This window comes from Rhamphochromis longiceps, linkage group LG3 (genome assembly GCF_057381845.1).
Source record: "Rhamphochromis longiceps isolate RC_006_pf linkage group LG3, R_longiceps_female_GT1.1, whole genome shotgun sequence".
In the NCBI taxonomy this organism is placed as follows: domain Eukaryota; kingdom Metazoa; phylum Chordata; class Actinopteri; order Cichliformes; family Cichlidae; genus Rhamphochromis; species Rhamphochromis longiceps.
Window position 1 is genome coordinate 67,501,011 of NC_140559.1, and position 17,700 is coordinate 67,518,710.

At 42.2% G+C, this 17,700-nt stretch overlaps 1 protein-coding gene across 2 annotated transcripts in view; it reads right to left on the minus strand.

Moving 5' to 3' along the window:
• Nucleotides 1–8,356: 8,356 nt before the first annotated feature.
• The window catches only part of map4k2 (mitogen-activated protein kinase kinase kinase kinase 2), a 44,040-nt gene continuing 34,696 nt past the window's right edge, over nucleotides 8,357–17,700 (minus strand). The window contains exons 21-32 of one of the 2 annotated variants that reach the window (XM_085400748.1): nucleotides 17,381–17,465; nucleotides 16,821–16,900; nucleotides 14,190–14,250; nucleotides 13,987–14,110; nucleotides 13,769–13,827; nucleotides 13,581–13,684; nucleotides 12,168–12,345; nucleotides 12,008–12,079; nucleotides 11,846–11,932; nucleotides 11,693–11,763; nucleotides 11,534–11,589; nucleotides 8,357–9,073 (exon numbers count right to left, since the gene is read on the minus strand). In XM_085400748.1, coding sequence (XP_085256874.1) covers nucleotides 8,986–9,073; nucleotides 11,534–11,589; nucleotides 11,693–11,763; nucleotides 11,846–11,932; nucleotides 12,008–12,079; nucleotides 12,168–12,345; nucleotides 13,581–13,684; nucleotides 13,769–13,827; nucleotides 13,987–14,110; nucleotides 14,190–14,250; nucleotides 16,821–16,900; nucleotides 17,381–17,465 — 1,065 coding nt within the window. In that variant the 3' untranslated portion in view covers nucleotides 8,357–8,985. Of the gene's footprint in view, nucleotides 9,074–11,533; nucleotides 11,590–11,692; nucleotides 11,764–11,845; nucleotides 11,933–12,007; nucleotides 12,080–12,167; nucleotides 12,346–13,580; nucleotides 13,685–13,768; nucleotides 13,828–13,986; nucleotides 14,111–14,189; nucleotides 14,251–16,820; nucleotides 16,901–17,380; nucleotides 17,466–17,700 lie in introns of those variants that run through there. The other variant, XR_014910337.1, reaches the window with a different exon arrangement.

The window sequence follows — 17,700 nt, forward strand, 5'->3', positions numbered from 1 at the left end:
TTGTGCTGAGATGAATATGATGTGAAAGTTGTGCTGACACTAAACTGCAGACATCAGGCTGATATTATACTGATCCACACTGAGGATCTTCATGGTAAAGTCTGTTTTCTTCTTCTCTGGTTTAGTCCATTGACTGCAGCAGAACAATGTTCACATTTCAAACCTTCAAAGAAGAAGAAAAATCCTCCACTGGATAATTCACTGTGAAACTCTCCAACTCTTCATTCCACCTTAAAGTCTGTCTGACACTGAAATCCAAAGCAAAATGTGCGTTTGCTTTACAGACAGCAGTCCAACACAAACATACACACATCATCCAAAACACAGTCCAACATCCAAATCTCCTCCACTGCCAGCATGAATGATGGGAAAGAGAAGGAGGAACACTCTGACATTCAGGGTTAGAATGAGTTTCATAAAGCAGACTGTGAAGATCAAAGCTGCATTAGAAAGCTTACATGAATGAATGAGTGGACAGAAGTGGACAGAGATCATCTGAAGCACTTCAAAGGCTGTAAATCAGCACATTTCTCTTTATTCTTTATCAACTCTGTTAGTTTCTCTCAGTTTTCTGTGGAATGAAGCTAACAGCAGGCTAATAAGATGCTGACCAATAGGTTTCTATTAAAGGTTGTAATTTGTATATGAAAAAGTGCTTTGGCTCAGCAGGGATCAGCTTACAGGTAGAATACAGCTGCTGGATGGGATTAGCATGTCATAGCTATCTACCAAACTGCTAACTGGGGGATTTCAGGCCATCTATGGATCATTTTTGCTAACTGTTTATTCAGCTTAGGCTCACAGGGCTGCAGCCTGTGCCCTAGCTGTCATAGGGCAAGAGGCGTGGTCCACCTGCACAGGTGAGCAGTCCATCACAGGGCCAACAGAGAGAGACAGAGAAGCACTCTCTCACATCCATACCTACAGCCAATTTAGAAGCACCAATGAACCTAAGCAGCATTTCATTGGACTGTGGGAGAACATCCAACCTCCACAGAAAGGCCAACAAGCTTCAACCTACAACCTTCTTGCTTTAAGGCACTAGTGCTAACCACATTTCCCCATTTCAGCCCAAATCCTGCATCTTCCTGTTTCTGACTCCAGGCCAGCTCCACTAACACTTTCTCATCAGACACTGCCACCTAGTGGAGGAAGTCTTAGTCCCATTTGAAGCTTCAGATGACAGTTAGTTCCTTTACAAAGAGGTGGAGGTGGTGGGGCCACAGCACCATCATCACTGAGTGCCATAGGACACTTAACCTTTGTTTCCATATGCTGGGAACTTCCTGTTGTTCCAAGGAGGACTGGAAAATGTGTGAAAATCTCCCAGTCAGTTCCTCACAGCACACTTCAATCATTTCCCTCCCACAGCATCAGGACCAGGGCTTTTTCTCTCTTTGGTCCCACTAAGAGATTTCCACACAAACACCTCATCAGTGGGACTCTCAGAGCTACCAGCCCTTTGCTACAATCACAAAGCTCTTCATTGAAATCAATGATATCAAAGCTGGAATCAAATGAGTCCAAGTCTTCTGCTGATTCAGCATCACATTCATCTTTGCTCCTTGTCCTGCATCCCCACCATAGACTTCATTCCTTTCCAAGCCAGCCTTGAGTGTCCTTTATTCAGCTCATCCTCTGCTTTACTTTTACACCTGATTTTAGCTGCTTTATCTCTCTTTCAACAAGTTTCTGTGCCTCAATCTTTTTCTTCTCTCCCTCATAACAAGACAGCTTCTTCTGCCTGAGAACATGTTGGAGTGATTTACTAATCCAGGGCTGCTTATTGGGGAAAATACTTCCTGTTTCCAAAGTAATCCCCATTTTTCCCAGAAAGAAATGTAAGTAGAAATCGATGATCTAAGTGAGAACATGAGCCTTTAAAAAGTCCCAGTGGGTGCAGTCAAAGCAGTCCCTCAGTCCCAGTATAGAGTCTTTGGTCCAGACTGGAACAACTGTGTGCCCAGTTTGAGCTCTCTTCAGTCCTGTGACCTGACAGACCCAGAGGGGCCATCACATCACATTTAGAAGCTCCCCTGATGGAGCCACAACACATGTCCAACACTTAGTCTGTCTTGTTGGACCAACTGGAAGAAATGATTCAAGGACTTAGTCACAGAACAGAGATTCAAATCTCCAAAATCCAACTGGCTGCATCAGGACATATAGTCTGAAACTCTGCACAGTTTCCTGTTTGAAGCTGCTTCCTGTTGGCTTCAGCTGTTTGGAGTTTCCATTTTCTAAACTTCTACATTCTGAACCTTCTTCAGCTCTGAACAGATGATGAAACACTGAATGATTTCAAGCTCACACTTTGTCTAATAAACTTACATCTTTCATTCTTTATACAGATTGTGGAGCTGTGGTTTGTCAAAGATCAGCTGTGATTATCTGGCAGCAGCGCTGAAGTCCAACCCCTCCCATCTGAAAGAGCTGGAGCTGTGGGGAAACAACCTGAAGGATCCAGATGTGAAGCAGCTGTCTGATCTTCAGCAGAGTCCAGACTACAGACTGGAGACTCTGAGGTCAGTGGAGTGATGTAGTGAGTGGGTGGTGCTGTCAGCAGTATTGTACTAAACACAGTCAGTATGAAACAAAGATCCAGTGTTTCCTGTAAAGCTGCAGCTTCTCAGTGAAGCTGTGAGAGGAGAATGGTGACAGGCTTCAGGATTGGACACAAATACTTCCTGTTTCTGACCTTTATGGTCACCATGGTAACGGCTGACACGCTCTGATCAAACACTGTCAACAGCCAATCAGCTCTCTGAACAAAGCAGCACGCAGACCAATGACTGCATTCGTTTCCAAGTTTAAAGCAGTGAAGAACACAGTCTGTAGGTGAGGAAGAATTTAGTGAGAGCAGATGTTTGGATGGAATTCCTCCAGTTAACAGCTGGAACTGTCCATCTGGATTGTTGGGCTTGTTGTTGGGGTTCCTACAGAGTTCAGAGTGGACACACCAAGGTTCTTCTAATGAATGAAAGTCCAAACTCAAACTAGGAGGGAAAAACATTTTCATCAACTTCAATAAAAATCCAAAGATTAGAAAAAGTGAAGCAACAATGAGTCCTAGTACAGTCCCAGCACTGAAGTCCCTGCTGCTCTTTATACTGGATGTGCTGCATCACTGACTGACAGCTGATGAAGAGTCTCTGGAAACACTCGTTTATCTCCTCTGCTCTTCCTTCTTCTCTCTGCAGGTGGAGGTCATGGTAAACAGGACGGTGTGTGTGCTGAGAGAGGAGGAGCTGTGTCCTGATGATCCAGAGAGGTTGAAGCAGCAGCAGCTTGTGTGTAGAGACGCTCTGACTGGGCCATGTTACTGGGAGGTGGAGAGGAGAGCTTCATCCAGCAGTGACTGACAGAGGAATGAGAAGAAGTGCAGATGACTGTCAGTGCTGCAGAGTGAACTGCTCTGAGAACAGCTCCACTGTCAGACACAATGTAGAGTCCAGCATCATCCCTGTGTGTCCCTCTGGATCTGACAGAGGATCATCAGTGTATCTGGACTGCTCTGCTGCTGCTCTGTCCTTCTACAGTCTCTGCACAGTCTCTGTCTGACTCTGGCTTCAGACCCTCCTGGATCAAACTCACCTGGAAAAACTTTCAAATTCAAATTCAAATTTTATTTGTCACACACACAACCATACCCAGTATGACATGAGGTGAAATGCTTGTAGCTGTGCAATGCCCGACCATTAAATGACAGTGGTTTTACAGTATTTACAATTTACAGGTTATTACAAAATGTACAGATTTAACTTAGAAATTTACAGTAAAAATGTGCAAATAGCAGAAAGAGATTATAAGGAAGTGTACATGAAGAAAAACCAGAGTGTGTGGTGATGTGATGTGTGTGAGAGTCCAGTCTTATAGTGATGTGATGTGTGTGAGAGTCCAGTCTTATAGTGATGTGATGTGTGTGGGAGAGTTCAGTCCTACACCTGGTTCACGCCGCAATGTATTGCGCCATTTTCCGGGTCCACAAATCAAAACAAACGCACTGTGTTGGAACGACGACGACAAGAAACATGTTTAAAAGCAGCTCAAAAGAAAACGGACGGTATAGAGACCGATTGCGTCCAGAGGCGAAGCAGCAGCACTTGAAAAAATTAGAGTGCATTGCAAATCTGGACCCATATGAAATACGGCAGTGGAGTAAAGACCCAGACAACTTACCGCCACTGTCCTACCCACGTATCTTGTTTGTGGAGTAAGCGCTTACACTGGGAACCAGTTTCATAACTACAAGTCACTGGAGGCGCACATCCAATTTACAAGTGCAAAATTTGGCTATTTTCAAGCCGCCAAACTGTGAGTACGTCGTCATTCATACCAAGGTAAGTCAGCTGGAGTGCATCGAGTGTAATAGCCATTGTCCACCCCCCACCTTAATTAATGTTATACATTTATCATTGAACTGATAAAATATCGTTATCATATCATGTGCCCATAATTGTAAAGTAGATGCAAACTAACACATTGATAATCGGGCAAATTATTACTTAACGCCAATTTGTGTCCTCCCTGTCTCATTGAATTTATTGTCTTTACATCAACCTTGTCCTTGTATGTTCCAGGTACTGCACTCCCAAAGATTGAATGAACCTGCATTACGGCCATGGGTAATTGTAAGCACCACGGGGAAGGTCGAAGCCGCACACTGAACATGCTGAACATGCTACCTATATAAATCCCAGCAGGAAGCATGTTTTAATAGTGTGATTGGACCATCTGAACATGCTACCTATATAAATCCCAGCAGGAAGCATGTTTTAATAGTGTGATTGGACCATCTGAACATGCTACCTATATAAATCCCAGCAGGAAGCATGTTTTAATAGTGTGATTGGGTCATCTGAACACGCTACCTATACGACAGAGCCATTAACCACGTAAGGTAGCATATTCTGATAAGTTAGCACGGATTGATAGACAAGACTATAAATTTACGCTACGGTAGGATGTTTTGACAGCACACCGGTTCTCGTCGCCAACATTTTTCTTTTGTTAAGCTTACTGTTATCAAGGCATGGTAAATGAACAGTAAACCTTGCCTGATGACTAATCTTCCCGTTTCCCTCTCATTGATTTATTTGGGTTGTCATGGCAGAAGTATTAAACGATACCTTTTATTAGAACATAAGCATTTAAATGCAGTAATTGTATTTGAATTAGTTAAATATGAGTGGGCAACTCTGACCATGACAAGACTGCATTTGCTCTAAAAAATTAATAAAAAATTTAGACATATTGTTGTCATTATTTTTACTCTTCAATTTTATGTGTTTTTTTCTTTAAGATGGTATCAGAAGTTGCTCCTCCACCATGAAAAAAACCATCTGCATATATTCTTTCACTACATCCACGGTTCTCCTCTGTGGTCTTCCTCATTCATCCTGTTTGGAGCTTAATGTTCAACATCCTTTATCTATTAAAATTACAGAAGGAGAAGAAAGTAATCATCAGAGCAGGAATCATGATAAATGATAAATAGATTACCAGTACATACAAACATAACACTTGCATAATTTCTCTGATAACGCTGCATTGGATGGGTTTATTAACTGTGGGCTGAAATTGTACTACAGTCTGCTGGTGAGGAACTTTTTTGAGTGTTGAATAAAATGTCCTCCACAATCTGTATATGAATTGTCATTAAAACCACAGAGATTCTTACTTATAAAGGAAAGAAAAGTGGGACAAAGCCCATCAACATATAGTGTATATTTTCTGAAACATTACAAAGATGCAGGTAATTCTGGGTTCACCTGAATTACAGATTAGACTGGTGGACAAACAGAGATGTTGTGTACAACTGGTGACAGCATCAGTGACAACAAATTAATGAGCGAGGCTGGAAGCAGAATTAGGAGGCGTCAGAGTCAGCGAGGGTCAGAGATCGACGAACAAATTGCCCACCTTCATGGATAATGCATCACCCTCAAAAGGATTCAAAATTTGGGCCACGAAGAACAGTTCAGGAAACCTATTTTATTGTTTCGTCTGTGAAACTGTATAAATGAAATGTAAATTATGTTAAAGGCAAACACATTTGTAAGCCATAAGAAACAAACATGCTTTGCAATATACCTTCAAACATCTGTATAGATTTGATACATTATTTATTAACTGAATTTGCTAACATGTCTTACATAGTGAGAGTATTTCTTTTACTGATGATATTTCAATGATATGTATTTTTTATGACTAAATAATGCTCTATCGAACACCTGGCAATAACAGCAGGTGTGGCAATTTTGTAATTTGTTGTTTAAATTTGATATTATTGTAGGCAGTATATTTTCTTAGCCTTTGTCATACTCATACTTAACCCTCTCAGGCTCAAATTACGTTTTTGTTGCTAATGCACAAAAGAATACCTGCAGTGGTGCTTCTGAGTAAAAAAAACTAATAAAATATGTATGTGGGGTGATCAGGTTGTTAGCTTTTAACTGTTGCAAATCTGCAACGCCTGCCTTGAGAGGGTTAACACAGCAATCTCAGAAACAGTACAGTAATTTTTGGTGTGGATCACAGGGTGAAGAGTGGGGGTCACCCAGAGTCAGAATGCAGTGAAATATCAGTGTCACCTCTTACAGTTTTCCTGTAATCTGAGCTCAAAGATGAGAAAATATATAGTACAGTACTGTAAATTGGGTAAAGTTTACTGTTGATTTTCCGGAAAACCGTACAGTAATTTGGGCTGTGGATCACTGGGTGAAAAGTGGAGATGAACCAAAACTGGGAGTGGATTGTGAAGCACAATAGTGTCAGGACACAAAAGACTGCGTTTCTAAGCCAGTCAGCACCCGTACCGTAATATGCATAAGAATAGTGCAACAACATTTTAGGTGCGGCTGGCTTGACTGTGTGGTCGTAAGTGAGGGCTCACTTGACCGCAGTCAAATATGGTGCTGGAGAAACAAACTACAGAGAACTTCGTAAAGAGAGTATTGAGTGCTTTGGCGATGTAAATGGACTGGTTCTTATATAGTACTCAAAGCACTTTAAAGAACTTGCCTCATTCAGGTGTACGCAAGCACTTTTCTCTGTAAGCACTTTCTGTGTAATGTTCACACACATTCGGAGAGCAACTCTGCGTTGGTATCTTGCCCAGGGATATTTGGCATGCAGACGGGGATTGAAGCACCTTCCTCTACTACCTGAGCAAAGCCGCCCCATGTTCGTCTGTGCACAGATTTCTTTCAATACAGTATTATCACAATTGTGCAAAAATACAGGCATGAAAGCTTAAAGTGCGCGATCACAATAAAGGTGACGCTCAGAGACTGACTGAGTGATCTTAGAACTCATCAGCGCTCATCACTGCCTTCACTTACTTGCTGCTATGGGTGCAGGAATAACACAGTTATGCAGTTACTTTCTCAGTCTGCTAGAGCCTCCACTTGAACGCAAGAACCTTCATTTATCTTCTCAAACGGAATTCAAAATGTTTTTTACAAATTGAAGGATTAAGATATAAATCGCAGAAGCATCGATCCACACATTCAAAGAAGAACAACCCAACAAACTCTTCATAAAACTCCAAGAGATATGAAAATCTTTATTTCTGTCTATTCTGTGTTGTTAATAACATCACATCTTCACATAGTAGCAAAAACATATTAAACAAACATTAATCTCAACATGCATACTGTACTTCAAGTTTCTCTCATGGAAAGGCCAGTGTTACTTTTATAGTATCCTTTCCATAAATATCATAAATATCTTTACCCATGTAGTGGAATTATTTTATTTTTTCATTTTAGTTAACAAGTATAATGTGACCACATTCACTTTTTATCAGGACAAGCTACACCACCACGGTGGTTAGCATACAATAACACCGCCTTGTTCTCAAAGCTTCTTGCTAACTGTACTTTTTTCTGAGATGTTCTCTTTAAGTAAGGATACTGAAAGTGTAAGCAGTGTATACGGTCACATCACGTGCTTAAGGTTGTGTTAGCACTGATAATTCCTTCACAGTTCTTTAAAGATGCTGAAGTCATCATATCAGCTGTAAATGCAGTGCTGCTGCTGTCCTTACGCTATACTTTCAAGCATCACACTTTCTTACTGGCCAGTTTATTTCCACTTTTTATGCTCTAGTATGGTGTGACTGAATGAAGTCAGCAAACCAAATTCTGTCCATCTGAGGATGAGAAGAAACTTGCATGAAATGGGAAGAATGAGATGAAGATGGCTCCTATGCTTTAGACGTGGCACTGTTTCTGCCATTGTAAGTACGCTAATGCTTGAAAGATCCATTAAAAGTCTGACACTTCACTCTTCAGCTGGAGCGTCCATCAAGTTTTACATTCCAGGTTTCCTCGTTGGGATTACGACTCAAAACGATGATGTGAAAAATTAGTTATTACATTAAACCCATAAAATCAACACTGGCAAAAAAGCCGTGCACTTCACAGAGCAGCTTTCTATGGCCGAGCAGCTCCTGCAGGTGTAAGGTGTAGGTGTCACAGCACTCTGGTCCAAAGAGGTTATGTGCAGCATGCAGACAGAAAATGGCTTTACAGAATATGACTGAATGTTGAGGCACCAAAACACACTCAGTCTGCCCCTCAGTCTGATCAAGAAGAAAACCTGACTGAGCGCTTCATAACATCAGTACGATGATGTCCCAGAGGCCATGTTCAGGTTATTCTCCCGTCCACACTGAGCGGGCGGATCAGTGGAGTCTGCATTAGCTTTAACAGAAAGGTCTGATTTAAGCAGGTAAGCTGAATAGACAAGAAAAGCTAGAAAGCTTTATCAACTATAACCCCAGCGAGGACCTTGACAGGTGTCTTGTGTGCAGGTGAAGGCTGGACAGTCAGCAGGATACCTTCCTAACATTTGTCATTCCCAGCATTGAACCGTTTCCTGGCACAGCCTCAGTGAAACAGAGCATCGTTTCCACCCCACAGTTACAGACAGGCTGTGCTTTTCTTTGGTAACACCGTCGAATGAGCCCCGTGTCCTCTCTCAGTAGCTGCTTTCGTGTCCTGTCAGGATGTACAGGCTGCTCAGTGCTGACGGGTCATCAGTCGGTGTGCTCTGAAGGATGATGGCTCTGCACATTGTCAGCAAATGAGAAGGAGATGAGTTGTAAAGGAGAACCAGAGAAAGGCAGTACTAACCTAAAGCCAGTGCCTCCACCTGCTTCTACTCCTCCCACCTCTAGTACTAACACTACTCTACTGATACTACAACCACTGTAGTTTGACTTTAATGCTACACACTGGTACAGTACTGGTACACTTACTGGAGTTTTACTCCTGTTCCTGCTCATCACCACGCCTACTACTTTTTTAAACTTTATGATAAGTGTGAACATTTACACAACAGCATACAAACAAGTTTAAAGTAGAAAAAAGGAAGCAAAGAGCTGAGAAATACATAAAACATAACACAGAAGAAAAAGAAACCTTTGCAGGGATTCCTTCTACACCCAGTTTGAGTAAAAACTAACTGAAACACAAGGAAAGAAGATAAGATCCACTAAAATAAGGGTTGTATAATAATACTTAGTACTGGCAGCCACCAGCGCTAAGCCTCAGCCTCCCAGTAGACACACCTATGGTACCGATTTAAAATCCTACATGTCTTTGTTCTCAGGTTATCACGTTCACAAACTTTGGTGTCCACGCTATTTGCCTGCCAGGCTGACAATGATTTAGATCACAGAAACATTTTTAAGCTGTTATTCCTGGTTTCACAGTGGAAAACTCCGGGTAACGTCCATTATCTTTGCTCCTGTATAAGACTTTCCTGAATGCTGAGGTTTGGTCTTCCACATGAAATTCAGTACTTTTGTTTCAGTTTCATTAATGATGCATTGATTTTGGACATCTATGTAATATATATGTGATACACGACAGTCTTTGAGTCCGTCCTTCTCATATATAATCCCACTGTTTTTGCACTTCAGATGATTCCAGTAATGACTGATTTAAAAAAGAAAAGTGAAATGTTTCTAATGAACTCACCACGATTCTTATTACAAACTTCATTAAGAGCTGCTGGATCAACAGGGGTGTCCTGGATTTGTTAGTAATATAATATAGTAATATATTATTATTAGTTTTAATTATTTAGTCAAAAATCAATTCCAGACTGCTCTGAAAGAAATCAAAAAGAAAGGACATTTTCTGAAGACTGAGCTTTAATGCCAGATATCTATACGATCCAAATGTAAACACACACTTGTAGTTACTGAAATTATTCATTTTCACAGGTTGTGTGTCAATTGTTTGAGAAAACCTGGTGTTAATGTCCCCTCCCCCCACAAAAATGATCAAAAGGAAGTGCTGAGGTTATTATCAGGATGTCCTAAAAGCTCTCAGTTAATCCAACATGCTGCAGCGAGAGTCCTGACAGGGACTAGAAACAGAACATTTATTGGCTCCAGAATAAAAGATTCAAAATCCTCACATAAAAGGTTTTGAATAATCAGCCCCTGTCTTATCTTAATGACCTTATAGTACCATATCACCCCATTAGAGCACTTCGTTCCAAGTATTTAAAAGTAAAATGGGAGCCAGACCCTTCGGTTTCCAGGCCCCTCTTGGTAAATGGTAAATGGACCGGTTCTTATATAGTGGTTTTCTACTCTGAGCACTCAAAGCTTGCCTCATTCACCCGTTCACACCCATTCATACTCTGACGGATGCACCGGAGAGCAACTTTCATGCAGGATATCTGGCATGTAGACAGGGAGTAGGTGACCTGCTCCCCCACCTGAGCTACAGCCACCACTTCTGTGGAACCAGCTTCCAGTTTGGGTTTGGGAGACGGACACCCTCTCTACTTTTAACATTAGGATTACAACTTTCCTTTCTTCCCTGAATCCTCCCTTAGTTAGCCTAAGTCTAGGCTGCTGGCGGGTTCCCCTGATGTGTTTCTTCTTCAGTCACCCTTTTCACTCACTATCTGTTTAAACACCTCTCTGCATTCAATCATTAGTTGAGAATATTCTCTGGCTCTCTTCCCCAGATTGTCTTTGTCCAGTCTTCCCCCTCTCACCAATCGCAGCAGATGCCCGCCCCTCCCCGAGCCTGGTTCAGGTTTTCACCTGCTAAAAGGGAGTTTTTCACCTTTGTGCACCATAATTGCAGGGCCTTTACCTTACAATATACAGTGTCTTGAAGTGACTATTGTTGTGATTTGGTACTAGCATAAAGAAAATTAGCACTAAGGAAAGTAGTTTTCTGTACAAAGTGTCAGGTAGACAGTAGTTGGTAACTTTAATGGCTGGTTTTTTTGGAGGGCTGCATGCAAACACATAGGCTGCATTTCCTAAATCCTTGGATCTGAGTAACCAACAGAACAAACACTCTAGTGTGACTCCTGCTTTAACGCTACCATTAATGCTAGCAGTATTCATGCTACTTCCACATGCTACTCTGAAAATCACTTCCAGGTCTATTAACAATAGTATCAAGAAAAATACTATCCTGATTACTTCTGATGTACTAGGATTACTAGTTTCTCACAGTGATTGATAGCTCTTGTCAGCATACAGTTAACATACCTGTTTGTTCCCAGAACTCTGAACACACGACTCTCATCTGTAATTTCTTGTGTTACCTGCACATAAAGTGAAAATTCACATGTGTAATGACTTAGAACAAATATGATAAGCACATGATACGAGCTCAGCCAACGTTGGATGAATTTACTAGTTCATCACCTCATCTGAATGGAAACTCCTCCCTTTGAGGCCATGCTTCCAGAACGCCAGCACACTATCCTGCAAGCAGACTGACAGAACAGGAGGTGTCACTCAGCTTTCAGGACACACATCAGCTCTCATTCATTCTGTTTGTCACATCATTATTTCTACCTAGTGTTTCAATGGGGAAGTCAAAGACTATTTCTGCAGCCAGCTGTCTGGATGGAAGTCCTTGCAGGTTCACGATCTTTACAGTTCCTGTCCAAACAGTACACAGATTGAGAATGAGCATGAAAGACATTTGAAGGATTCACAATATGCGAGGGGACTTACTTTCCAAGGTGATGAGAACAGTGTCTCGGTCCAGCTGGGTTACCTGCACGGCTCTGAGTGCTCCACTATCTCCTGACGCACGGAAACAAGGAAGCTTGTTGAAACAAGTTGAAGCTTGAAGCTTCAGGAAGTCAGCAGAGAAATTCAGAAACGGTCCTACCTGGCACTGGAACAGGAGCGCCGTTCAGCTCTATAATATCAAACCTGAGCTGTTGGCCGGTTGGTGGTTTATCATTACTACAGTCTCTCACTCCAACACACAGCTGAGGAAACTCATCTGTTGCCAACACCAGCAGTTCAAATATCGGAAGAGAATCTGGGAGTCTGATGGCGAGTTGCTGTGAAACAGTCACCAAGGAAACAAGAAAAACTAAATAAATTCTCATGATGGTTAAGTGATGCTTGTTAAACCGGAGCTGAACCTGTTCATACAACCGTCCAAAACAGCACAACAGAATTCTTGTATGATTAGTAAATCTTGAGATTAAAGATAAACCGATGCCATCCACCCATCCATCCATCCACCCGTCCGTCCATCCTGCCGTCCATCCAGCCGTCCATCCACCCATCCATCCACTCATCCATCCGTCCATCCATCCATCCATCCGTCCATCCATCCAGCCGTCCATCCATCCAGCCGTCCATCCATCCATCCATCCACCCATCCATCCATCCATGCGTCCGTCCATCCATCCATCCATCCATCCATCCACCCGTCCATCTGTCCATCCAGCTGTCCATCCATCCGTCCGTCCATCCATCCGTCCGTCCATCCATCCGTCCGTCCATCCATCTAGCCATCCATCCATCCACCCATCCATCCATCCATCCAATCATCCGTCCATCCGTCTGCTTCCGGTTATCCTTTTTCAGGGTGGCGGGGGCTGGAGCCTGTCCCAGCTGTCTTAGGGCGAGAGGCAGGGTGCACCCTGGACAGGTCCCAGTCTGTGGCAGGGCTAACACATAGACACAGACAACCATTCGCACACATTCACACCTATGGGCAATTTAGCGTTTCCAATGAACCTGTCCCCTAACTGCACGTCTTTGGACTGATGCCACTTTTCCATAATGTTGTGACACAGGCGTGTTTCTCCAAGCAGCACTGTGTTAGGACTGCAGACAGGCTTAACACAGAGCTCTGTTCTCACAGTACATACATTATCTTCATGAAATGTGCGAGACATTCACAAAAAACCTGTCAATTAGTCTGCTATGTGATCTAATGGTGCATGCTGGCGTTGAACTGTGTGCTGATAACACTGTTCCTGTAGCACAGAAAACACATGGTAACCATTCAGTTACACGAGCTTGGACCCAGAGAAGGTGCTGTTGGTGTTTTTGGACGGCGTTTATACAACGTTTCTTTTATTTAGTCTCTAAAATCTTGTTGGGCTTGAATAAAAAGTATGCATATGTTATTAAAAAACAATGCATGCTTCAGATTCTGATATGCTGTCTGTCTACTTTTATGTAATTCAGGTCTAATGGCTGGTTTGCATTGTGGAAATCGGGGTAGAGTTAGAAAGGAAGGCATTTATTCAGGTGGCAAGTTCGACATATCTGTACAAACCTTTAGATGCATGAACTTTTGAAGAGGCTCATACCACAAGAGTAAAACCAGGCCAGATGGGACAGCCCCGCACAGAAATGTGCTATCTGTGTATGGGTTTCTTGCTGAAACAGAGAGAGCAGGACTAAGTGTCTGCAGTTGTTCTCCGTGAACAAACAGACTGACCAGAGTAACTCTGCATTGCTTACCTACACTGCACCTCCTACAACCTTTAGTGTCAGGAATCTTTACAGATATGGCAAACTTTCTGTGGCCAACAGAGAATATCCAGGTCAGAACAAGCAGACAAAATTGGGTTTACAGTATCCTCCTTCCTCAAAATCAGGTGGTAGCATCATACATGACATTATTAATACTGCTGCACCTACAGCTCCTGTTTCCCTGCATCTGTGATGGCGTGTCGTACCTGAGACTGATCCGCTCAGTGAGGCGGTTGGTGCTGAGCGACAGGCTGCTGTGTTTCTTGTGCAGATGTCCTTTCTGTTCAAACAGAGCTGGCAGGCTGTGCGAGTAAAGCTGGGCCGACTTGCCTGCAGGATGGAGCCTTTTTAGAGCAGCATATTATCGAGTGGACACAATGTTCTCCGTTTGTGTCACGCTGTTTGTTACCTGATACGGACATCAGCACATTGTTCATAACATATAGCCATATACATCGCTGAGGGAGGAGCTGTGGGGAAAAGACAAGCAGTTCACTGAGACTTCAAACATCCAGCTTCAGTCATCAGACTGTTCCAGAAACATCATTTCCTGGTTTTCAGTGCTCCTCCTTTCATCAGGAGCTGCACTCCTTACTCAGGTTTTTCAGGGTGATGCGATTAATGACTTGCACTTTGCTGTTATTACTTGCATTTTTACACAATGCTCTTCTACTCTGACTGACACTTTCAACTACCAGCTTGACCGCGCATCACTCTTTTCTACCACAAAACGACCAGTTACACATGTCTGCATGAATTCTGCACGCACGTTTGCACTACAAGCTGCACACAAACACGTGCACACACATGCACACACTCACATGCACACATCCATGATTTACTCCAAACCTAACCTTCGGCGCTTTTTAACTTCCAACCCCTTCAGTGGAAACATCGGGAGAAGTTTGCCAGATTTAGGGTTTGCAGTGTTATTGCAGTGTTAAGCATAGACTGGTTTTAAGGAGGTCGCTCCTTACTGGGGTTATATTGTCATAGTATCTTATGCTGCAGACCTAACCTGCGCTGGACCGAGTTATTCCTCCTGCACGTCTGTGCACGGATAGTCGAGCATCTTATGAATATAGCCACTTGACCTTTGACCCATTTCAGTATAAGATATTGTGAAAGTATTAGTCTTAGCTGACTTTCCTTCGTGTTTCTAATAGAGATGGCACGATACCACTTTTTTATGTCCGATACCGATACCGATATCATAAATTTGGATATCTGCCGATACCGATATGAATCCGATATAGTGTTTTTTAATCAACAAAACTGTTTTTTTTTAAATATCTTGCTGCATTTTGTATAAGTTCATACTCAAGTTTAAAACAACAACTACACTAAAGCTATTCTGTTATAACTGTATACAAAAAAAATATTTCATAGTTCAGCAATACTGATCAATCTAATAAACTTAGACCTACACCATCCTCCCTATTCTGGTATTTTAAAGAGTACTTAGCATAAATATTAAGCAACCTAACTAATAGGGTTCCAACTCCCAGCAACAACAAAAATAAATAAATAAAAAATAGGGAACCACCCCTCACGCGCCACCTCATGATGCTTAATCGACGTAATCAACCTTAATTTGATGCAGTGTGAAAAAAAATGCACAGAAATCAATTCTTTTTCAAGAAATATTAAATAGATTCAACATCTTTCTTCAACAAAATTGCAGACTGCACAGATGGTACCTTCCCAAAGGAAAATGTACTATAGCTTACTAGGGTATATATATTAGACTTAATAGTCACTATATACAGTAATTGACTTCTATACATTTTACATCAGATTAAAACTTTGGGTGTCAGATAATTATTTAATAACAGCCAGACATTTTAAATGAGAATAAGAAAGAAAAGTATGTCTTTGTGCCCCCTTTTCCCAGTTAATGCCCTATCGGCCCCCCTGGCTAAACTTTGCTAGATCCGCCCCTGCACAGTTACAGCCGTCAGCTACGTAGAAAAAGATCCTGGTCTAGAAAGTAATATTAAATAAATTCTAACAACAGCTGATCAAGCTTAAACGTGCTGCTGTTGTTCAGCCGCTGGTTTCTTCTTTCTGGTGCAAAGTGGGCCAAAAACAAAGAAGAGAGACGAACTCGCGACAGAAAAGCTGATCAGCTGATCGTTAAGCAGTTTCATGATTGAAGTAGCAGCAAGAAGAGGCAGTCGCTTGTTAAGCTTAACGCAGGAATGCTTTACAAACATTCAGAGATGGACTTACACACTTGCTTTACTTCTCTCGGGATAACTTTGTCGGAGATGAAATGCCGGGTTGCTGGTGAAGCTCCACATGCTATCCAGACCACCGACAGGTCCCGCATGCCACAGCTGCTCTATCACGTGATGCATACTGCTCGACGTGCTAACGTTCTGAGGTGAGTTACGGCGTGTTGCAAGTTTTGTGAGGTGCTTTCGTGACATTTAATGGATCGGATTACATTTTTTATTTTTCTCCGATATCCGATCCAGTAATTTAGGTCAGTATCGGACCGATACCGATACGTAATATCGGATCGGTCCATCTCTAGTTTCTAATGTTCTTGTGTTACTAGTAGCCCTGATGTTTCCCCTGTCTGACCTCTGTCTCGTCTATGTGTTGCTCAGTTTTCTGGTGTGTCGTGTTTTTGTCCGTCTTCCCTCCTTTTCCTCTCATCGCCGTCATCTGTGTCCAATCATTTTAGCCTGTACCTTGATCCCCATCTGTTCATCTTTGTTCTAATCCCTGTTTTGTAGCATGTAGCATGTCTTCCACACATAGCTCCTGCCTCTGTGCTCATTTTGGGATTCTGTTTTGTTGTTGGCTAATTTTGTGCACAGCTAAAGTTTGCTTTGCTGACTTTCCCTTGGTGCTTTGCAAATAAGTCGTCTTTCCAATAACTTCACCAGAATGGAGGGCAATGAAAAGCATTAAAATGTTACCAATTATACTCATTAAACACAGGACATGTAATAAAGGATTCAGGCCAGTTAAGTGGAGTGGACAGCATGGCTGTTAAAGCATTATAAATGTGAGAGAATTACGATCTTACCTTCTCTAATGTATCTTCATGAAGTTCATTAAGGTTCAGTGTGTAGATGCCTTCTTCTGCCCCAAGAATAAGATACTGATCTAAGTAGGGAAAGTGTTTATATAAAGAAGTTTCCATCAGCACCAAACACAGACACCATTACCATCGCATCACAAGGTTCAGACACCAGACCTGCTTTCACTTTGGCTGCTATCCCCATTAAGAGTGCCTCTTTGTGCTACAATGTCAGGCAACAGCACGCACATGACCCATGCTGTGTGCAGGCACCTGGCCACTACAGTGCCACATCACATTCATTGTGACACATTGAAGGACGTGCACACGTAACAAAGAGCATCTCTGCACAACAAGACCATCTTAAAGAGAACACAGCCACATTTAAGTCAGTTACAGCTTTCCTTTCAAACAAGAAGTCTCCTTTTCATCGTACCTTGCATAAACGAACTGTCTGCTCACATTAATATAAACCTGTTATAAACCTGCTGCTGTGAGATTTCTGAGAAAACGCTCTCATTACTCCACTATGAAGTAAAAACAGAACCACAGACCAAACCACTGACCTCTTGTTTTGGGAAAAATCCAGGTGACGGCGCAGTTGATTTTTAGAGGGCAGCCATTGAAGACTTTAGAGAAGCAGGCTCCCATCTACAGAAGCAGCAGAGCAACTGAATCACGTATGGTCTGGCATGTTTAGATTGACTCTTCAGTTTAGGTATGTTATCTTTCCAACAAAACCAAACTGGCTGTTATACTTTTATTCAAAGTTGCACAAGTAATTTTTTCTGTTCAGTCATCCAGGTCACGGTAATCTGAGGAGCTTTGTCTCCCAATAGGGCTTAAAATCTGGGACTCTCCACCTACTGCTCTTAGAACTGAAGGA